The sequence below is a fragment of the Thalia democratica genome, chromosome 1 (genome assembly GCF_965202585.1).
Source record: "Thalia democratica chromosome 1, ktThaDemo2.hap1.1, whole genome shotgun sequence".
NCBI classification, from domain to species: Eukaryota; Metazoa; Chordata; class Thaliacea; order Salpida; family Salpidae; genus Thalia; species Thalia democratica.
Window position 1 is genome coordinate 2,511,341 of NC_139165.1, and position 25,563 is coordinate 2,536,903.

The following is a 25,563-nucleotide window of genomic DNA, read 5'->3' on the forward strand; positions in this document are numbered from 1 at the left end:
AACTCACATTTATTAATTATTATTTCTAGGCTGAACTTACATTTATTAATTATTATTTGTTATTTCCAGGTTGAACTTACATTTATTAATTATTATTTATTATTTCCAGGCTGAACTAACATTTATTAATTATTATTTATTATTTCCAGGCTGAACTTACATTTATTAATTATTATTTATTATTTCCAGGCTGAACTTACATTTATTAATTATTATTTATTATTTTCAGGCTGAACTTACATTTATTAATTATTATTCATTATTTCCAGGCTGAACTTACATTTATTAATTATTATTTATTATCTCCAGGCTGAACTTACATTTATTAATTATTATTTATTATTTCCAAGCTGAACTCAAACTTATTAATTATTATTTTCAGGCTGAACTTACATTTATTAATTATTATTTATTATTTCCAGGCTGAACTTACATTTATTAATTATTATTTATTAATTCCAGGCTGAACTCACATTTATTAATTATTATTTATTATTTCCAGGCTGAACTCACATTTATTAATTATTATTTAATATTTCCAGGCTAAACTCACATTTATTAATTATTATTTATTATTTCCAGGCTGAACTTACATTTATTAATTATTATTTATTATTTCCAGGCCGAACTTACATTTATTAATTATTATTTATTATTTCCAGGCTGAACTTACATTTGTTAATTATTATTTATTAATTCCAGGCTGAACTCACATTTAATAATTATTATTTATTATTTCCAGGCTGAACTTTTATTTATTAATTGTTATTTATTATTTCCAGGTTGAACTTACATTTATTAATTATTATTTATTATTTCCAGGCTGAACTTACATGTATTAATTATTATTTATTATTTTCAGGCTGAACTTACATTTATTAATTATTATTTATTATTTCCAGGCTGAACTTACATTTATTAATTATTATTCATTATTTCCAGGCTGAACTCACTTTTATTAATTATTATTTATTATTTCCAGGCTGAACTTACATTTATTAATTATTATTTATTATTTCCAGGCCGAACTTACATTTATTAATTATTATTTATTATTTCCAGGCTGAACTTACATTTGTTAATTATTATTTATTATTTCCAGGCTGAACTTACATTTATTAATTATTATTTATTATTTCCAGGCTGAACTTACATTTATTAATTATTATTTATTAATTCCAGGCTGAACTCACATTTATTAATTATTATTTATTATTTCCTGGCTGAACTCACATTTATTAATTATTATTTAATATTTCCAGGCTGAACTAACATTTATTAATTATTATTTATTATTTCCAGGCTGAACTTACATTTATTAATTATTATTTATTATTTCCAGGCTGAACTCACTTTTATTAATTATTATTTATTATTTCCAGGCTGAACTTACATTTATTAATTATTATTTATTATTTCCAGGCCGAACTTACATTTATTAATTATTATTTATTATTTCCAGGCTGAACTCACATTTATTAATTATTATTTATTATTTCCAGGCCGAACTTACATTTATTAATTATTATTTATTATTTCCAGGCTGAACTTACATTTATTAATTATTATTTATTATTTACAGGCCGAACTTACATTTATTAATTATTATTTATTATTTCCAGGCTGAACTCACATTTATTAATTATTATTTATTATTTCCAGGCTGAACTTACATTTATTAATTATTATTTATTATTTCCAGGCTGAACTTACATTTATTAATTATTATTTATTATTTCCAGGCTGAACTTACATGTACTGCACAAGCTTGTTACGCTCTAGCGATTTCAAAAGATTCAAAATTGTGTTTCAGTTGCTGTTCAGATGGCAACATTGCCGTATGGGATTTGCACAATCATAAAATTGTAAGGTGAGTAACAAAAAAACGATAATTTATATTGAATGAGTATAATCTTTAAAGATAGCGCTATAAGATTGAGAGGTATATCATTCGATGTATAACTTTTTTTTTAGTGTTATAAACAATCACAAGATTTAAACGTATTACTGTCCACATTTTAGAAATTATTTATATGTAAGAGTTTGAACTTGTTACATATTATAAAACTATGCATAAATTGTCTTTACTGATGGAAATGAAAAAATAGATATTAAAATTGAAAGTTTGTGTTTTTATAGCTAAACTAACACTAATTATTTGTTTTTACTTATAAAGTGTCATTATGTGGTTAGTTTCCATCGGTGTCAAGCAATTGGGTTTAATATTTTATATTCAGAAAAAATTTGATTTTAAATTACATTATAGTTCATCAGTAATAGATTAAACAACTTTATATTATAAGGGTTGTGTAATTATATTTGTTGTTTTATCTAATAAAGTTTTGAAACCCTGTATATCGACCGGTGTTAACCAACTTGGTTGAATATTTTAATCCAGCTATCATTGTAGTTCATTAAACAAAGATTAAATTGCTTATCATATTTTATTATTGTATAAATGTGTATATTTCTTAAACTGGTTTTGTGGTGCTTATTTGTTACCAGTGTCGAAAGCGATTAGTATTTAAATTGTCACAGTAACTTGTCATTTAAAAATACAAAAAAGAATTAAGATTATCAAAATTTGCTGTCTTATCGAAGGTAAATAGTTAATTTAATTATAACCACAGACATGTATCAGTTAATTGCTAGTTATTTTTGTGGCTAAAATGTTCTAAGAGGTACCCATAATTTAAACCGAAAATCTGCCACAAGTGTATATATAAATATTTATTGGTGAACCACTAATTATTATTAACAATCGAGTTAATTACTACCAAACAGGATTAACTATAATCTCAAATAATTTTCTAAACCTCGACCGTAAAAGGTAATTATTTACTAATTAAAATGTATGATTTTTTTAAAGTTTATGTAAAAAATTGACAATTTATATTTAAAAATTTGTAGAAAATCATCAAGTCTAACACTAAAGTTCTTTTTAAATTTAGTTTATTTTGCAAGGCTTTAAAATCTTTTCTGTAAGTAACTTGTTTATATTTACTTTTAATTGTTGTGTAATTATCTCAGCAATTTTTTTATATAAAAATTGTTTTAAGTTTCTAGCTTTTAAACAAATTTTTATGTTTACACATAGTAAACATACAATATTACCAAAAATACTCTTTAAACTTTTTAGCTTTAAAAGTTTGTAAACTTGTTTATTTATTTTTAGTTACGTCAGATAATTTGTTAACTTGAATAAATTTCACGGTATATATTGTTATCTAAAATAAAAAAAAAAGTTAAAAGTATTGATTTTTAAATGTAGTTTAAGCTTTGGAAAAATTTATTTCAATTTAATTTATTAATTAAAATGTACAAGCTATAAAAAGTTATTAAAAATTTTTAGCTAAAATCACAATTTAAAGCGTAATTTGTTGTTAAAAGGTCTTTTGTTAGCTGAACAAATATTTATGTTTAAAATTTATTACTAAAAATTCACCTAAATATTTGTTAAGTTTTGTTTTCGGTTAAAAAATAAACAGATGACAGGCTAAATTTTTTAAAGTTTTACATTACAACATTTTTGTTGTTTTTAAATATTTTAAATATATTAAGTTCTGCATAGAAATTGTGAGTTAGTTTTTTAAATTATTAAATTAACTAAAAATAAACTTAGCATAACTAGATTTTTAATAGTATCAAACAAAATTAAGTTTTTATCTTTTGGTTTTATAATAACTAAATAGAATAGAAAGTTAAATTAAGTTATTTTAAAGTTTCGATACATAAATACATACAATAGTAAAATTAGAAAAAGTTCACAGACCAAAATTTAAAAAAAAGAATATATAAACTTTAAATTGATAAAAAAACTTTAAAAGCTACTGAAATTAATATATATGATAGTGTAAAGTTTAGAAAGAGGTAACATAAGAAAAAAAAGGTAAATTCACACAATAAATTTCAACTAAATGTGTTTGTTTTTATACAAAAGTTTAAAAAAACTAATTATCTTAGGCAAAGTTTATGTATAAATAAACATTTTAAATGAAAAAATTATTATTATTTGGTTTAATTACAGAAAAAATATTTTGTCAGGTCAGGAATTTTAAAGATATTTAAAAGATTTACTAAAATAGTAATTAGAGCGAAAAAAGTAGTTATTTAAACTCCAAATATTTTTATGCGTTTCTTAAAATAAGTATCCGTTGAAATTTTTTTTATGTAAATAAACAAATGAAAATATATTACCTTGTTTTTGTTTACCACTAAACATCAGTAGGAAGATTTTGTATTGATTTTTCTCGTATTTATGTCAAATAATGTATGCATATAAACATATTTGTATTAATAATATCTGATAAATATATTTGTATTAATAATATCTGATAAATATATTTGTACTAATAATATCTGATAAATATATTTGTATTAATAACATTTATACTACTATCTTAGAAGGAAATGTAAAAGGTAAGATAATTAAAATTAATAATCATTTAATTTATCTGGTATCAAATATTTTATTGTGTTAAGTAATGTTTTTAGTCATGATAATCAGTAATGAAAAAATTATGATTAAAATGAAAATAAAACTATTGGTTTTGAACTTATATATTGATTGTTTTAATATGGCTGATAATGATATATTGATTAGTTTTAAACAAGCCAAGTAAAATTTATTGTTATCTACCTTAAATTAGTTTTGTATGTTTGCTGTTTTAACAATATAACTTTACATTCATTTTCTATAATATTGGTTTTTTACAAACGGTATACTTTTTAACATAAAAATTTTATTACTTAAATAAATATATGATATAACGTTTTGTATAATGTATATTGTATACTTTACAAATATATTTATGCTAGTCAATTATACAGTAATTAAAAATGTTACACAATACAAACAATTTTTAAATGTTGTAATAGACCTGATATTTGATTTTTTTTCTATTTTAAACCAGTAAAAACTTTTTTTAGGTCCGCACATAACACGACTTCACCTATTTGTTATATTTAAATATTTAAATAAACTTTTTTTTTTCAAAATACATTCACCAAACTAGAGTTTGAATAATTTATTCTCGTTTCAGAACAATCATTAAATATTAATCTATTAACATAAAACACTAATCATAAACCTTGCCACACTTTGAATATTTCAACAGGAAATTTATAAAATTAACCAAATAATTTCAGTTTCTTACACAATTCATTACTATTTTAGTTTTATAAACTTTTTAAAGCACACCGATTATTTTATCGTCGAAGTTTATTGATCTTATTCTAAAGCTCTCTTTGGAGGGTTGCGGTTTTTTCTAATTTCTCGTCAATTTTAAGTCGATAGATCAATATACTTGTGACAAAACTTCTTTCGAAATAATTCATTACGAGTTTACACTTTTGTTTCTAAATTGATTTTTTTTTTTTTTTTTATTGTCGTTAAGTTTTTATTGAGTTAAAAACTTTTAAGTTGCTTATGTATAAAATATTTTTTATTTATATTTTTCTTAATGTTTGTTAAAAATTTAATAAAAAAGCAGAAAGAATAATAAACTAATTTTTTATAAACAATAAATTTCTACTAAAGACAAGTTTCATATAATGATAATGTTTTATAAGTTAATTTTATGCAAGACATTAAAAAAAATATTTTCCATATAAAAAACTTAAAAGTTGTTAACTGTTGACTAATAAATTTATTAAGTATTTAAAGTAAAACTCAGTTTTAATGTAACAAGATACTGATATCGATTTATTTACATAATTTGAAAGTTTTTTATTTTATTAGACACACTAATGACTAACAGACGAATTAAATTAAATACCACTAACATATGTAGATACTAAACATTAATATTTGTCTGGTGCAACAATTTACAAATTTGATTTAATTATTATTATTTAAATTTCCCTAAATTTTATTTGGGATATTAAACGTCTGTAGTTTAATTTGTTTGTTTTTCATTTTATTAATGGTTTGATATGTGTTTTTCAATTGGATGAGGAAAAAATAAACACTTACCTTAGTTCAATAAATATATAATTACAGGGTTCGTGCGCGTCAGGCTAAATCAGGCTAAGTCAGGCTAAATCAGTTTTTTGAAAAAAGTTGAAAAACGTCAGGCTAAATCAGTTTTTTATTTAAAAGTTTGATAATCTCAGTTTTTATCAATTCAAATGCTTGAATACTTTTGATTTAAAAAAATTGAGAAATCCTTTTAAGATCAAGTTGAGATGTCAATTTATTTCTAAATAAAGATTTACTTATTAAAGACAAATCAGTCAGTATTTGTAAAAATAATAATAATGCTTAAAACCTTTTGTTGAATCTCTAAAAGAATTTTAAGAATCTTCATTAATATGTTTTGAGTAGATTATATACGTCATGGTTATGACAAATCATAAAAAAAAATACAGTTTAAACATTACAGTTTAGTTCAACAACTTGGATGTTTGTTTGAATTTGTTTACATCAGCTATGTTTTTCAGAGCTTAAATGGTTGAACTGTATTACTTTCTAATTTGAAGGCTTTATACCAAATACTTTTTAGATTAAAACTGTTAGCTGCTTATTCATATGTTTTACTGATTCTTTAAAGTTATTAAAGATATTCTCAACACTAAAACTTAGCTTTAAGATATAAGTACTAAGTTTTGTAGGAGTATAAATTTTAGGTACAATTCATTTTTCTTTACAAGAACAAAATATTAAGGGTTGTTTTTTAAATTTAAGTGTCAGCTTTTTTAATCTAATACAACAACAACAATCACTGTATTTATTTAGAGTTTATAATTATGTATCAATTTTAAGTACTAGTCAAAATACGATAGTAAACAATGTTTACTTATTTTAATACGCGTGTTATTTTAGCGTTTCATTTTACATTTTAATAAAACACAACAATGCTCATCTTTTTTTTCAAATCTTCTGGTTATAATGTTTTTACTTACTGTAATTAAAATGAACAATTGTGTTTAGTAATACATTTTTAATTTTTAAACTAGAACTATATTAGATATAAAACTTATTTTAAAACTTATCACTGAATTTGTTATGTTAAGGGTATAGAAGGGGGGTCAATCACCTTTTTCACAATTTAGTCTTATTTTAATGAGTTGTAACTCTAAGCTTTGAGTTGCTTTTTGCAGATTTTTAAAGCTTAAAAAACTTTGGAGATAAAGCTGGTTGAAGTTGAAGACTACAATAGTATTAATCAAGACCCACCAATACCTAAAATGACTTTCAATGAGGATTTTCCTCATTTTGAAAAAATGTCAGGCTAAATTGGTCTCAGTCAGGCTAAATGAAAAAAATTTTGCGCACGAACCCTGTAATTAGCTTGACAAAAACTTGTAAAACTTTTTATCTTTTAAGTACTATAATAGAATAAATTTTTAGTGTAAAGTATTATTTGTCATAAAGAAGATTTAACTTTAACAATTTAACAAAACAAAACCATTAATAATGCTAAAACCCGTTTTATTTTCATATAGTCCTGTTATTTGTTTTGCTACAAATGACATATATAAAATATATGGTCCTATCAGTGTAATAATCTAATAAAAAATATAAAGCTGTTACTCATTATTTTTACTAGATTTTGAGGGTATTATTTTAATAATAAACATGTACAATATCCTGCTGGTAAAATAATTTAGTGATTTAGAGAGCTTACTGATTACTGTATTAGTTTTATGAATTTATCACAAGTGTGTGTAGTAAGATATCATAGTTTATTTGTATTTCATAGTTTGAAAGAAAACATTGGCGACGATATTTTGGTATCCCTTGTGGCAAGCTAAAGTTCACATAAATGTTTGATCATAATTCAATCATCACACCACAACCTTTCAATAAAGTTATACCTGAGTTTCGCTCTTTATGTTTTTTCATAAAGAACATTCTACATAAAGAACGAAACCCGGGTCTCGGTCTATTGAAAGGTTGTGGTGTGATGATCGAAATGGTATGTTCAAAAGTTTATGCAAACTTGATAGTTTTAACAGCTAATTTCTCGTACAATCTCTAATAAATTAAGATTTATTCTTTAAACAAAAAATTTATAGGTCACACAAAACCATACAAAGACATATCAAACGACCAAACTTATTTTTTTAGAAAAGCGTTAACTATATTAAACAGTTAAGTATAAAATAGTATAAATAAAAACAATAATTAAATCGAACGATTAAGTATAAATGCTATAAATAAAAACATTAATTATTACAAATATCAAATGTGAAATCAAATGACTAAGCATAAAACAGTATAAATAAAACCACCACTTATTCAACAGACAATTCAGAGGTCATACAGACGGAGCTTCATGCATCGACATATCGAACGATGGAAGCAAATTGTGGACTGGAGGTCTGGACAACACGGTCAGGTGTTGGAACGTTCAAGGTGACGACAAGCAAATATGTCAGCACGATTTCACAAGTCAGATATTCAGTTTGGGTTGCTGCCCCACACAAGACTGGCTCGCTATTGGGTTTGTATTTTATTTATATTAAACGATTTCACAAGTCAGATATTCAGTTTGCTGCCCCACACAGGACTGGCTCGCTATTGGGTTTGTATTTTATTTATATTAAACGATTTCACAAGTCAGATATTCAGTTTGGGTTGCTTCCCCACACAAGACTGGCTCGCTATTGGGTTTGTATTTTATTTATATTAAACGATTTCACAAGTCAGATATTCAGTTTGGGTTGCTGCCCCACACAAGACTGGCTCGCTATTGGGTTTGTATTTTATTTATATTAAACGATTTCACAAGTCAGATATTCAGTTTGGGTTGCTGCCCCACACAAGACTGGCTCGCTATTGGGTTTGTATTTTATTTATATTAAACGATTTCACAAGTCAGATATTCAGTTTGCTGCCCCACACAAGACTGGCTCGCTATTGGGTTTGTATTTTATTTATATTAAACGATTTCACAAGTCAGATATTCAGTTTGGGTTGCTGCCCCACACAAGACTGGCTCGCTATTGGGTTTGTATTTTATTTATATTAAACGATTGCACAAGTCAGATATTCAGTTTGGGTTGCTGCCCCACACAAGACTGGCTCGCTATTGGGTTTGTATTTTATTTATATTAAACGATTTCACAAGTCAGATATTCAGTTTGGGTTGCTGCCCCACACAAGACTGGCTCGCTATTGGGTTTGTATTTTATTTATATTAAACGATTTCACAAGTCAGATATTCAGTTTGCTGCCCCACACAAGACTGGCTCGCTATTGGGTTTGTATTTTATTTATATTAAACGATTGCACAAGTCAGATATTCAGTTTGGGTTGCTGCCCCACACAAGACTGGCTCGCTATTGGGTTTGTATTTTATTTATATTAAACGATTTCACAAGTCAGATATTCAGTTTGGGTTGCTTCCCCACACAAGACTGGCTCGCTATTGGGTTTGTATTTTATTTATATTAAACGATTGCACAAGTCAGATATTCAGTTTGGGTTGCTGCCCCACACAAGACTGGCTCGCTATTGGGTTTGTATTTTATTTATATTAAACGATTTCACAAGTCAGATATTCAGTTTGGGTTGCTGCCCCACACAGGACTGGCTCGCTATTGGGTTTGTATTTTATTTAAATTAAATGATTTCACAAGTCAGATATTCAGTTTGCTGCCCCACACAAGACTGGCTCGCTATTGGGTTTGTATTTTATTTATATTAAACGATTTCACAAGTCAGATATTCAGTTTGGGTTGCTGCCCCACACAAGACTGGCTCGCTATTGGGTTTGTATTTTATTTATATTAAACGATTTCACAAGTCAGATATTCAGTTTGGGTTGCTGCCCCACACAAGACTGGCTCGCTATTGGGTTTGTATTTTATTTATATTAAACGATTTCACAAGTCAGATATTCAGTTTGGGTTGCTGCCCCACACAAGACTGGCTCGCTATTGGGTTTGTATTTTATTTATATTAAACGATTTCACAAGTCAGATATTCAGTTTGCTGCCCCACACAAGACTGGCTCGCTATTGGGTTTGTATTTTATTTATATTAAACGATTTCACAAGTCAGATATTCAGTTTGGGTTGCTGCCCCACACAAGACTGGCTCGCTATTGGGTTTGTATTTTATTTATATTAAACGATTTCACAAGTCAGATATTCAGTTTGGGTTGCTGCCCAACACAAGACTGGCTCGCTATTGGGTTTGTATTTTATTTATATTAAACGATTTCACAAGTCAGATATTCAGTTTGGGTTGCTGCCCCACACAAGACTGGCTTGCTATTGGGTTTGTATTTTGTCTTGAATAAAAATTGAATACAAAATAACATTTCTGCTTATTTATATACATAGTATGCTTTTGGGTTTGTTGTTGTTTTGAAGATTTATATTGAAAAGTTGTTTTCTGCTATAAACTACTAAATTTATATCTTGTTGATTGGTCCACTGTTTTATTTTTTTATCAGACAAAACCAAATAAATTTAAACCTCTTTGAAATATAAAACCATCTCTTAAAGCGTGTTAGTTCAACTAATGCAATAAAATATTAAGGTGTCAAAATCTAATGTGTGTAAAAAAATAATTATTACGTCATAGCAGTTTTTGAATCATTATTACATCATAACAGTATGGAGAACAGCACAATAGAAGTGTTGAATGACACACAACAACCCCACCTTGTGGAGAATTATCGAATGAATTTGCACCAATCTTGCGTTTTATCACTAAAATTCGCTAATAGTGGTGAGTTTACCAAATAAGATTAATTAAGTAATAAGAAATATATAAACAGGTAAATTGTTTTATAAAAAACAAGGCAAGGACGAATAACAATAATAATAATATTATTTATTCAGGTAAATGGTTCTGTAGTACAGGAAAAGACAATATGCTACAAAGTTGGAAGACTCCTTATGGTGCAAGTCTTTTTCAAGTTTGTTTTATTATTTACATTAAAATAATTTACTATATTAAATGTTGGTAAAAAATATGGTGGTTCATTGTTTCAATTTGGTTTGATTGTTATTATCAATATTAACATGTTATATATCGTTTTTATAAAGTTTAGGTTTATAAATATATAAGAATTAAAGATTTGAAGCTATTAACTTTGACTGTAAGAGAAATTATAAAAAATATTAGTTTAATGTCGAAATAAAATTAAAATATTAAAGGGTTTCAAGGAAATTAATAAAACGACTAAAAATGTTTCAGAGAACTCCTGCATAGTTGAATCAAATATTATGGTTTGTAACAAACATCCTATTGTATTGTAACAAACAGTCAACCTTAGCAAATACCTTTAACTTTATTGTTTTTGCTTCCTTGTAACAGAAATGTTCTAGAATATCTTTTATTACTTTATAATCACAATTGTATTCTTATTATTAACATTACTGAGATTTTTTACGTTTAATAAAAGCAACATTGTGTATTAAATAGTGAGTGTTTATAAAACTATATTCATTTGTATATATTTAAACAGACAAAAGAAACGTCATCAGTATTTAGTTGTGACATTTCACCTAATATTTAGTAATAATTTTTATGTATTTAAACAGACAAAAGAAACGTCATCAGTACTTAGTTGTGACATTTCTCCAGATGACAAATATGTAGTAACTGGTTCAGGCGATAAAAAAGCTACTTTGTATGAAATTATGTGAAAAAAAGTTTATTAAGTTTGAGAAATATTATAACTTTATATGAAATTATGTAAAGAAACAACTCTATATGAACTTCTGTAAAGAAAAAGGTGCTGTTTGTGAGAATTTATGAGAAAAAAAGCTACTTTATAAGAAAAACTGTTCAATTATACACTTACTTAGTTTCATAACTATTTAGAAAAACACATTATTTTTATAGAACTTAAATAAAATTGATTTCTCATGTAACTTATGAATAGATGAAAGTTGTTTTTGAACTACAAAACACTTTCATTAATGGTGCAAATTTATGTGAATTTTTTTATTTAGAAATTAAATGACAATACTTTGTACAAACCTCTTTAATTCTGTCAGAAAATTTACTTTTGATTAAAATAATTAATAAAAAGGTTTCAAATAATTCTGACTATATGTGTTTATGGTTATCATTCACATTACTCATTTTTCTTTGCTTATAAAACTTCTAAAGTATTTTTTTTAACATTTTCCCATATAAATTCTTATAAAAAACTTTGATCCGACAAAAGAAAAGTTGGTTGTTATTCCAAACTTTAAATTTTTTGCTGGAAAACGTTAAAAAACCTTTTTTTTGCTATTTAAATGTTTGAGTATGTCTCAATGACTTGTGTTTCCAATGAAAAAAATGTCATTAATTATTGAACATTTATAAACAAACTTTTAAAACATTTTTTAAATTTAGTGTTTTGTTTTAATCACTAAATTGTATGAAATTTTGTAAATAATCAAAACCTTTTGTGATAATAAAGTGTTTGCTGTTTTATATTTCTTTTTAAATTGTTTGAATTATGTTAACGGTTCTTACTTACTTGTTTTTTTCAATTGTGTCATTTATTTTAAATTATTTTGTGTCATTTTAATATTGTGTCATTTGATTGAAGCATCTGTTTTAAAATCTGTATATTTATTATACATTGCACATTAATATAATCACTTCATGTTATTTACGTTAAGTTTAATTTATCAATCTTGTATATTGAATTTTAATTGTTTATTATTGTAATGCATGTGTAGACGTAATTATCTGTTTTATTTTTTTCTTATTTTTTTATTTGAACAAAACCTGTAAAATGCAAGCTATGCTTTGAACTATTTTTTTTATAATTTAAATAAATAAGATGTTTTTTTTAATTGCAGTCTTCACTTTATTTCACTGTGTGTAAATAATATTAATATTTTCGAACTTAATAAAATAACAACTCCTTTAGTATTAAGTTAATTATTTATTTTAAAATGTGTACACCTTTTTTATTATGCTTTTTTTGTAGATTACGACTTTTAAACTTCTAATATTCCTGTTATAAATCGAACTTTGTAGATATTGTCATTTAAATTGTTGATAACTTTGTCGATAAACATAAAATTTATAAAAGTATAAAACAAGTCGATTTAAAACTTTTCATAAACATTAATTATAATAAAACAAATATTATTAGTTAAATCTGCTGCCCAAAAATTAAAACTTTTTTGGTACTTTTTTTAGTCCCTTATATTTTTAGTAGAGCTTCTAGTTGTGTTTCATTCATTTTAATGTTTAAATTTCAAGACTGACAAATGTTTTTATTGTACTTTATTATGTTGTGTTTACAATTTGAAAGTTTTGTTTTATAAAGCACCGTTTAACGTTTAAAGTTTAAAAAACTTATAAGTTTTTCTTGTTCATAACTAAAATTTATAAATTTTAAACCTAAAAGTTGTATTGAAACAATTGTATTTAAACTTTCTAAAAGTATTACGTTAATAAACCAACTGTTTAAATTGAAATTGATACTTTTTTCTCATGTTTTTTTCTTTTATATAAAGAACAAATGAATGTCTTTTCGTTGATGTACTTATTCTATATGTTGGCTTCATTATTTGTTTGAAAGAAATTTGTTTAAAAATGTTGTCTTTTATATAATACTAATTGTTTAATGTTAGATAAAAATAAAACAATCTCATATAAACTTTGGCAACAACATAATTTTTCCTGCTACAATATTCTTTTTCACAATCATATTTTGTAAGACTCGGTTAGGTTATTACATGATTAGTACAAGTATTTAAACATAGAAACATTTAAACAGAGGTAAAAAAGAAAAAGTTTATAAATATGTGTGCGCTTATAATATTATAAAATGAAAAATATAACTAAGACAACAGATTAAAATTGTAATAAAAATTTCACTTAAACTATCCCAAATAAAAATTTAAACAGTTTTCTTCATATCAAAAATTAAGATAATATATTTGCATATTTTTGAATAGCTTTAAGATTGTTGATTTTCAAGTTATAAACTTAATTTTTATTTTAATCTTTAAAGTATTAAAAAACCTATCATTCAAAACAAGTAAATAATAAACTTTTAAGCTTGGAAGCACTTTTTGGGAACTCTTTAGTTTAAATCAAAACCGGAATAGCATGTTCATGTACTTTAACGTTGTAAATAACAATATTCAAAGTAACATTATTTTTTCTTTATATCAGCAATTTAAAAGTTATATGTTTGGTGGGGAGTCAGCTTTTGAGTTGAAGTGATTCCAAATTATAATTAAATTTGCAATATGCTTGAACATTACACTTTGCTTCGAAATTTATTTAAGTCAAAATTGAATTATATTTTTTGTAAAAATCAACGACGTTTGTGATAAATCAGGTGGAAAGTAAAATTCCTAATGTAATATTTAAAAATAAAATTGCCTTTGCCATATGGTTTCAAAAAAATTCCAGGATATTTGAAAAAAAAGATAAACCTGATAGCTAAATCAAACAGATTTTTTTATATGTTTTTATTTACAATTAAATTACTAAAATTTTATAAACATTACATATTTATTCTGTTTTAAATATAGAGGTCTATTATTTGAAATTAAAAATTTTGTGTTATACATAAAAGTATTAATGAGTATTTTTTTTATTGAAATTTATTTCTTAAGTGTAACTTAATAAACTAAACCTGTATTACCTTCGAAAGTTGTTATTATGTGTGAAAAACAATTAAAATATTTAGTTTCAGATATTTGATTTATTTATTTAAGCTTATATACAAACAGTATTAAAAACAAAAATGCCTTAGTTACAGTTAATACAGCAAATTCAGTATTTTATGTACATAAAATTAATCCTTTGAAGTGTAAATGTATATGTAAGTAAATATTGTGTTTATTAAATGTCAGGAACTCTTATATAAAATATATAAAACACAGGATGTACTTTTTGATTATAAAAAAATTAAAAATAAAGATGATGTTTCAAATATATGGTACAGTAATAAATATACGGGAAATAATTTTTAAATATTAGATGAAAAAATATTACATAGTGTTTATAACACGCTTGGAATTCATGTGAATACAATATGCAGGATATCCTAGTTGTTTCTTTTTCAAAAATGGAAAAGATCCTTTTATCTTAAGAACATTTAGTTCGTATTATTACATTTTTTGTTAATTAAGAAATATTTATAACATCCTGTATACAACAATAATACTTATCTTAATAATCTTCTATTAATTATTTCACAAAACACAAAAATAAGTAGACAGTAAAATATTCTTTAAACTTGTTTTGTAAAAAAAAACATATTTAAGTCGTAAATAGTAAAATGTTCGAGTTTTTTTACAACTAATAAAACTGATCTCATTACAAAATGTATTTTAAATAATAGCTTTTGATACTACAGTCTGAAGTAGTGGAAAGATCAAATGAACTCTGTTTACAAATAATAAAAATAAACAAAAACAAACACACATTAATAATAAACTTGTTTTAATAATTATTTTATTTCACAGTTTGAAGTAGTAAAAAGATTGAGTCAACTTTGTTCAGAAATAATTCCACTTCTACCACCTGAAGTTAGTTTAATACAAATATTTTTATTTTTCATTATTAATATTAATTTACTTAACTGTATTACTTTATTAATTATAGAATTTTTGAATCTGTATCCATAGATCTCATAGTTTTTTTTTTATCAACATAACTAAAAATAAAGTGTGTGACTTTTATTTATAAATAAAAGGTTTGATCATATCAGTTCGATAATCAGACCACAAGCCTTCGGTAGACTGAGACCCAAGTTTTGTTTTTATCATCAGTCAGTCAAAACCGAAAAACCGTCAATCTACAAACAGTTTATCATATTTTACCAAAAAGGTTTGAAACCATGGTCTTAGTCTACCGAAAGCTTGTGGTCTTATGGTCGGATTGACATGGTCAAACCTAATTTAACTTGAGCTTGTCTCATGGCATACAAAAGTCCAAGCTTTTGCTTTATAGACTTTCGCTGATATTTTGTTCTGTGTATAAAGACAGCTCTACACAGCTTCGTTGAAAATTGTTGTTTAATTTTAACTTTTTCAAAGTAAGTTTCTAAAGGTACATAAAAGTACAAACTGATTTACATACTTAGAAACAAAAAATTTTATATATATATATATTTTTTTTCACAACTACAACAACAGGCCGGGCCAGCTTTGGAAAGAGCAAAACAAGTTACTACAAATGAATTATCACATATTATTGGGGTATTTATTTTCTACATCAATAATATTTTTCATTTTTTATTTATTTAAACAAGCAACCACTTATAATAACATAACCCAAAAGTTGTAGAAGCACATAAATGATCACCTTCAAAATAATTTTTAATAATTTAAGCATCAGACTTTATTTTATAATTTTTTAATGAATAAAAGAACACTCAATTTTTTTCATTCCAATATATTTCGTCAAATTCTCTTCAGGGAAACTACAATTGAAACAATAAAATAAAACACAACTAGTATATATACAACATAATATTTTTTTTACAAACTAATTAACTGATCAATTAAGTAAACTAATCATATATATAATGATATCTGTCAAAAAAAAATATAAACATTTAAAATAATCTTCCAATACACTTAAGATGTCAATTAAGTAATATTATCACACAAAGATAGCGAATCAGGTTAAAATGAGCTGTAACATAATTTATAAAAATAAAACGTAAACAAGTATTTATTCTAGTAAATGCTTAAACACTTTACAAGAAGCAATCGTTTAATTACAAGTTACAGTAACTTTTTGCCGCTAAGAAAGTTCAAAGTTACTGAAAACTGACTATACATCTCAATAAACCTGAAATGTTACAACTAACTAACACTCAATTAAGAAAATACCACAAGTTTTCTATGGTTTATGAAAAGTTTAAGTTGTAGCAAACTAGATCTGTCTAAGTCTTAACTTAAAACAATTTTAGTATTTAACTAGTTACAACAGTTTCAAGTTGAAATTTCACAAGTAGCAATCATTTAATTATCAACTCAACTTTTTATGGTTAATTTTATTAGTTGTAGAAGCATATGGTTCTTTATAAACTTTCTATGGTGTTGAAAACAAAACTGAACTAATTAAAAACTTAACTTAGACGAACGAAGCACAACTTTACCTTAAAATTAAAACTTTGTTCTGAAAAAGTTAAAAAGGATTTAAGTATGAGGTTTTCAAGTAAAACAGTTTGTGTTTTTTCTATTTTAAATTAAAAAAGACTAAACAATTCTTTGAAAGCCGCTAATGATTTGTTCAAATAAACTTGAAACTCAACAAGAATTGCCTCTTAATTAACAGAAACCACATTTTTTACCGCAAATGTTCACTTGAATTGTTGAAAGACTTTTAACTTGACTGTTAACTACTTAATATATACAAGCTTTTACAAATCTATTATAATTAAGTAAGGCTACATGTGAATACTAATATTTAAAATTAACTTATTGTCGTTTTATTAAAAAGTTGCCATAAAGTTTTAACAATAAATCTGTGCGATTGTAAAAACCACAAAAATATCTAAATTAGACTCAGAGTACTTAACAATCACATCACTAAATTGTGAAACACCACAATTCTTTTGTAGTTTATTTCAAATATTGTGATAAATCATTCACCACAGTAGACTTGCAATAACCACAAAAATATCTAAATAAAGTTCCAAGCGAACAGTTGCAACTCAACCCTTTTAATGAACACTTCAAATAAACTTGAAAAGTTTTACAAGTAGCAATTGCTTAACTGACAAGTAACCACACAATTTCAAACCTCACAAATAATATAAAGTTGTACCTTTTAAACATTTACATAGTTGTATTCTAAAACTGTTATAAAGGTATATAAAACTTATAATTCCCAATTTTTATTTTTTTTACTAAACAAAAAATTAGCGCATGAAAGATTTACGTACTTTCCAAAATTTAAAACAGATTAAACCATAATAAATAATGAATTAAGTTTCATGTTTTAAACTGACAATGCTTTTCAATAAAAATGTCAATCAACTTTTTTACATGGTTATGTTCTAATGTTGATGTAAAAACATCAACACCTTATAGTTTTAACTGTTTTAATTTTTATAACACATTATTTGAGGTTTATTTTAAATCTAAGTTTTTACATTTAAACAATCTTATTACCTGAAAAAATTTAGGATGTTTACAAAATTGAGCATAGAAAAATACAATTCAAGAGTTTCCAAAAGTAGCTTAAACTTAATTAAAAAGCAAAATAAAAACCAACCACAGAAATATATACAGACTTTTAAGTTACTGTAAACCTATTACTGACTTTTCAAATTTCAAATTTCAAATTGGAATCGTTGAATTGTGAAAGTTTTAATTTATTCAGTTTGTACTTTGTATAAGATTTATGTTTATGTTTATTTAATCACTGTAATTTGTTTTTTCTTTTTAGTGTCTTTCAGTTTAAGTGGCCTAGGTTTTAATGCCTAGGTCCTTTGTTGGACAATAAACTTGATAATAATAATAATAAATAAACTTTGAAAATTTACAACTTTTTAAAAATTAAGGAAAAAAAGACTTTAAAAATTTCTAGTTAGTTGAAAATGTAACCCAATTTTTATGACTAAGTTTCTTGTAAATTGCAACAAAAGGTTTGATAAAAATAATAACTGTAAACTTTAAAAACTAAATACTTTCAAAATTTTCACACATAAGTGGTTGTCACTTTATTAACAAGTTACAGCAAAAAAAGTGTTTTAGTTTTTTAATTTTTTTTGTTAATGTTCAAATAAACTAGAAAATTTTTAAGTTTAACAAAAATAAAACTCTGAGTTAAAAAATAAAAATAAAAAATTTCACACACTAAAGTTGGTTGTCACTTAATTAACAAGTTACAGCAAATTTAAAACAAATTACAACATTTCAACCGATGTGTTGCGGTTATTAATGTCAACTCATACTAAATGTTGTTATTTCAACAAAATTTAATGTTTATATAATCGACCAAATTGTTTTTATAAACTCTCATGTTGACGTGTTGAAGTTTTTAAATTTGATGGGAAATGTTTTAATGTGAAATTTTGTTTTAAGTTTTTTACTAGTTGTAAATGTGAATTTAAGCTAAATTAAAACAGAATTTATGGCTTATTTAAAACTGCTTTGTTATTTTTTTTTCAGTATTTATGTAGTGCACGAAATAGAACAAATTGATAAAAAATCACGTTTTCATACAAAGCAAAATATTTTTTACATACTTAACAAGACTTGTCGAAAGCAGAACTTATTGACATATAGACTTCTTTATTAAAACTTAATTTTTTTGTACTTTTTGCTTTAAACTGTACAATTATATTTTGAATTTTAAAGTTTGGGGAGACAAATATAATAGACAATATGTATACTATTATTTCAAAATGTATTGTAATTCCAGACTTCATTCCATGTGTTGGATATAGTTCTAAATAAAAATAAAATACAGTTTAAATAAAAACGTTTTGACGTTAAACTTACAATATTGAAAACACTAAAACACATTTTCAAAAACATAAAAAAACTTTAAATTAATTTAAATGACATGTATTAAAAATATCTTCATTTCAAAAAAACGTGTTCAAATTACAAGCATTTAGTGACTTTTGCGGTACAAAACTTGATGTAAACTTTTTAGTGACATATTTAAGTCATATAAATGCGGTGACATATTTAACTGGTATAAATGAGATGACATATTTAGTTCTTACAAATACGGTGACATATTTAACTGGTATAAATGAGATGACATATTTAGTTCATATAAATGCGGTGACATATTTAACTGGTATAAATGAGATGACATATTTAGTTCATACAAGTGCTTGTATTGACATATTTTGACGTTTTTACGAAAACAAACTTGTATTTAGCAGCTGGAGATAAGCACAACTCTTTGAAAGACAACAGAAACATAAGAAGACAGTCGTTTAATAGACAGGTTAGTATTTGATTGTATAAAAAAGTAAATTTGAATTTTTGTTTGTAACTTCAGTAAGTTTATTATATCCTGTATTTGGATTATTTTTTACTGTTTAGGTAAAAATTTAATTAATATCTCTAAAATAGCCACTTTATTGTAGTCATAATAGTTGTTATTAAATAGTTAAATATTATATTGTATGTTTTATTTATGAGTCTTGAACATATTCCTTAAATTGTTTAGATGTTAAGTACAAGTAAAAGTTTTAGTTAAACTAATAAAGATTGTACAAATGTTATAAATTTGCTAGACAAAACTCAAAAGATTTTACTTAATTGGGTATTGATCTTCTTTATTGCTTTTACATATCATATACCCAAATAACTTTTTATTATTGTGTTTATAAAACTGTTATAAACATGCAAAAACTGGGTGTCAAATTAATTGTTATACTTTTACTTTGTTTTAAAAATAAATAATTGAAATTTGTTCAGTGTGCTATAGTGAAACGGGTGAATTATTTATTTAATCAATAAATCATTTTGAAACTACTTTTCAAAATGAGAGGCATGTCGTGTTTATAATGGGATTGTTTTGAAACATTTATTCCCAATTTTTTGTTTGTTTGTGGTTTTATATTGGACTTTTAGTATTTTCTATTTAGTTTATTTATGGAATAATATTAGTTTAGAAATTTGAAGGTAATAAATACTATATGTTTTGTAATTATAAAGTCAACAATTTGTTTTAAAAATTGTTGAAAAAATAAGAACTTAATATTTAAAAAACAACAAACAAGTTATTTAAAAATCTGTTAAAAAACCGAATGCACTTTTTATTAGTACTATTACACAAACAAATACAAATTTTATAAACCCAGTACTTCATAAAAAAAATACTTTCAGTCAGAAAGCTTAGAAACATTTCAAAGATCAACATTGTAATGAGATTTAACAAGAAAGAGTTTTGAGAAATAATAATCAGATTAAATAACTGCTAACACCACGGACTACAAAAGACGGCTTATAAGATTTGGCGCAAAAAATTCGAATTAACTTTTTGTCCTAACGTAAACTAACATTTTTGTTTTCAACAATGGCTAAAAAATTACTAAATTTTACTAATAAGTTTTTAGATTAGGCTGTTACTCAGATTTCATTGATAATATTTCAACTATATTGTTGTGTTCGTTATTGTTAGTACTAATTAGGTGGTTGTTTTGAAGACTAAATAAATTAGTTTGCATGTCACTTAATTTAGTATTTTTGATTTAATTTAAAAAGGCTTTAGAAAAGCATAATCTTTCAACACAGTTGATGAATTAAAGTTAAGTCTGAAACGTACTTATGAGACTAAATAATGAATATTTTATAATTTAGAGGATAATTTTACCATACTTAAACCATAAGTAACTTATAATTCGGAAGTCTAGCTTGTGAAATTTAATGCGATTATATTTCACTTGTATCAAATTACAATGCTTCTGAGAATTGAAACTTTGACTTTTTACGGCTTTGATAAAGTAGCATTTTTTTTAATTTTAAAAATAAAAGTTTTTGTAAGTTTTTTTCAAAAATTAAATCTTATTTTGCTCAGTTACACAATTATAAGAACAAATTCTAAACAAAATTTTGAGAAAATTAAGTAGTTTCCAAATAGAATAAAAAATTGTTTTAGTTACAAAAAGTAATCATCAAACAAATGTAACAGATTAAAAATAATTGTGCAGACTAATCTGTAAATTTACTGTGAACTTTTGCTACTTTCTAAGCGGATTAGAAAACACTCTTACCTCGTAAATCACTTTTTTTCTGGAAAGTAGAAAGTAAAGAACTTGTGCCAAATTGTATTTCCTTAAAATTCAAGTTAAAGCTTCTATCCAGAGTTTTGTTACTTGAACAAACTTAAGTCTGTTTAAGTTGCACATAAAAAATTGACTAAAATTTTGTGCCAGCAAAATTATTTGTAATTTTTTATGCAACTTTTAATTGTATTTTGCATTAAACTAACATTTTAAAGGTGAAACATTTGGATGAAAAAATAAAAAATAAAGGTTTCATGAACGAGAATCTTTTTTCTAATCAAACATTGTTTTCCAATTTTTACTTTTTATTGACAATATGATTGTTTTAAATAATTTAAAATAATAATGAACAGTTATACAAGTGTGCTATTATTAAATGAACAAAGTTAATAAGCTAATTAATTAAAAGTTTTCATTTTGGCAAATGGACGAAAACAAATTTGAATACTGATTGTGTATTGTAGACGCGTTTTAATTCAAAATTTGGCACAAACTAAATGTAGGTAAAAAGTTAACGTAAAACAATTAAAGTTGTACATTATTGTGTTACAACACTTCAGCCAAAATGTGTTAAAAATGAATTTTAAATATATAAAAACTACAAAGGCCTGCTGAGTTGGCGAAACCACTAAAACAAATATATATATATTCCATTGAACATTTAAAATTTGGCACAATGTGTAAAAGGTCCAGCTTCAATAAGTTTGCAGCAACATTTCTATATTCTAGTGTCCATGTGTTAAATGTTTAGGTTTATATATATATAGATTACTGTTTAGAAATATTTAGTATCTTGATAAGATTCTACTGTCATTAAAAAAAAGCAAACTTTATAATTTTTTTGAAACTAGCTTTTATGATTTACTGAATTAAAAAATTGGCAAAACAGTTTAAAAGTTTTAGTTTGATTAAAAGACCAATTGCACTAAATCTCCATAAATTGAAAAGTTGGCACAAACTAATAAGCTCAATTAAATCAAAGTATTAAACTATATAACAATTAATGCTTAATCTTTCAAAGATCAATTATTACAGAGCAATCTAAACGCAAAAAAATCTTATAATTTGTCAAATAATTATGTCTTTACCAGTTTAAGTTGACTAAGTAAATCTTTATATAAAAGTGTAACGGGTAAACACATCAATTTTTTTATAAAATAGATATATAAAATCTAATATGATATGTGAAACTATAAAATAATCAATGGTTAAAGTTTTTTTTTCATTGATTGAATTAGTTAGCAATTAAGTACCTTTATGCATACAACTACAAAGTTTAAAAAGCTTGTCAAAAATTTATAAAACTCGAGTGTAATTTTCCATCTACAGTGTTACACAGTCCTGTGATTTTTATTTAAGATTAAATACGACTACAAGGCAAACTAGACTGGTGAAACTAAAGTTTGCCAATAAAAAATTTGTAACATTATAAGTTGTTAGAGATCTTTATTTTTGTTAGAGTTTAAAAAATGAAAAATATTATCCTATAACTGTAAACACAATAAAAATTTTGATTTATTAATTTTTAAACTTATATCTTATTAGCTTCAAGACTTGTTGTTTAAGAAAATTTTAGTTTTAGAAAAGTAGTTTAGTCTGAGATAGCGTAACTAAGTTCTATAAATTACTTAATAAATTTCATAAATATCTTATACACTAGATTCTACTTAATTAAGTTGTTGGCACAAATATATGAAAAGTAAAACTTGTAATAATGCAAGAGTTTGTTTGTAAAAAATAGCATTTTAAATTGAATTTAAACTAACGTAAGAGCTTAATCACTCAGCAGAACTGAAATCTTTAAATAATTAATTGTTTTATTAAACAGTTCTTATATGAGATCAGGATAAAAGTTGGCGGTAAATCTTTAGTTTAACTACAGACAATTACATTTCTTATAGAATTTCTCCAGTTAGATATTGTAGATTGTTAAGGAAAAAATCTTTAATCATTGATTTTTACCTAGTAAAACCATAGTCTTAAGTTATTAATTGTTAAATAAGTCATAAGACTTGAATAAGTTGGCACTATAAACTTTCGAAATTGACTATCAAATAAACTTACCATATTGAGATAGAATTGTTGTAAAAGTTGTAAAACCATACTATTTAACACTTAAGCACTTATCTATTTAAGTAACTTCTCAGATAAGATCCAGTTTAAAAATTTCAAAGTTGACTGTCAAATAAACTCACTGTAGAGATAGAGTTGTAAAACCATACTATTTAACAGTTAAAAGTTATCTGTTCTCAGATAAGATTCAGTTAAAAACTTCAAATTTGTCAAATAAACTCACAGTAAAGATGAAATTATTGTAAAAGTTTCCCCACAGAGAGCAACAGTTGTTGGTGGAATCGATATTATTGATTATTAATCACTTTTCAATAACACATGTGTGTGTGTGGGTTTCTTTTCTGAAAAGTTTCACAAATGATTAATAATACTTGTCAGTTTTCACCACTGTGTTTTGTTACTTGAAACTAGATTTTAATTAGGTTTAAATGTGTCTTAAAAATGCTTTAAGTTTTTACTTGAAATTTTGCTGATTTTTTATTGAAAATATCTACTTTAAGGGTTATAGAAAATAATATATTTAAAACTTGTTTTCAATTTTACCTCTGGCCCACAGTGTTTTATATAGTATAAACCTTTATAAAATATTTAAAATGATAAAAAAAAAACGTCTAAGTTATTTTGTTTCAAAGTTATATTTTACAGTTGGCTTATTTTATCTCTATTTTTTTTCGAATTTAGCTTTCTAGTATAATAGTTTGAATATGAAAAGCGAATTAAACTTAGTTGACTTAATTAAATTGCCTCATAGACTTCTTATCTTCATAACTAATTAGCATCAATTAATACTTACCTTTCAAATATTATCAATCAAAATATGTTAATCTCTTAAGCGGCTATGTGGGGTTTGTTTTATATAATTTACAGTTTAAACTGTTAAAAAAGAACTGAATCAAAGGTTTTTTAATAAAAAAAACAGTTGTTAAAATTTTTAGTATGTATTTATTTTAATTTTTGAAATAAACACAAATTATAATTATAAAGTTAAATTCAAAACTTAACACTTTTGTAAAGTTATTGTTTTTGATCTATAAAGTCTTAAACTATTGTGAACTGGTATTAAATTATAAGAAAAATATACTCTTGTAACAAAATATTAAATAGAAATTGTGAAAAATAATACAACTAGATATTATGCTGTTTGTTTTGGTATTATTTGTATTGATTTTGGAATATCCAATTGTCCAATTAATGTTTATTACATGCAGCTTGAATTTATTATTAAATTACAAGGAAATATAAACATCTTTAAATTTTAACATGTCTCATTCACATTTGTGTTTTATTTTCCAAATTGATAAATGTTTTGAAATTAATTACTACGACGCAATAAAATAAATTAAGTTATTAATTTATATATATAAGTAAAGAAAGGTTACTTTAATGCGTTTCTAAAAGTGTTTTAAAAAGCTGTTCAAAGTTATTTGTACATAAACAATTTCATAATTGTTTTTAAAAACTTATTTTCGTTTACTGTTGGATCACTATGTTTATTTATATATTTTTCTCGAAGTAAATGTTTTAAGATTTTATTAACAGCATTTGTAACTATAAACGACTTGATTTATCTCTAGTTGCCATATTTGTTTAGTGATTTTATCAATCATACCAATTAATAAGAAGTAAGCTGTATATACAAATGAAACCCAGAACCATAAAAAAGTGATAAACGATCAACATAAATCAAAACTATATTTTAAAGTTTAATTTCAGTTCACATTTAAATTATTTTAAGATTGTTGTTTTTAACAATTTACCTGTAGGAATTATGAATTGTCTATATACCGATACCAGTAGCAATTAATCAACATAACATAGCACTTCATAAATACACATGTATATGCAAATATGT

At 24.4% G+C, this 25,563-nt stretch overlaps 1 protein-coding gene across 1 annotated transcript in view; it reads left to right on the forward strand.

Moving 5' to 3' along the window:
• LOC145844176 (transducin-like enhancer protein 4) overlaps positions 1 to 11,607 on the forward strand; it is a 54,639-nt gene extending 43,032 nt beyond the window's left edge. Inside the window, exons 13-17 of the mRNA XM_082951583.1 lie at positions 1,743 to 1,870; positions 8,250 to 8,447; positions 10,569 to 10,684; positions 10,798 to 10,874; positions 11,503 to 11,607. Of these exons, the coding sequence (XP_082807709.1) occupies positions 1,743 to 1,870; positions 8,250 to 8,447; positions 10,569 to 10,684; positions 10,798 to 10,874; positions 11,503 to 11,607 (624 nt within the window). The remainder of the gene's footprint in view (positions 1 to 1,742; positions 1,871 to 8,249; positions 8,448 to 10,568; positions 10,685 to 10,797; positions 10,875 to 11,502) is intronic.
• The last annotated feature ends 13,956 nt before the right edge of the window (positions 11,608 to 25,563 follow it).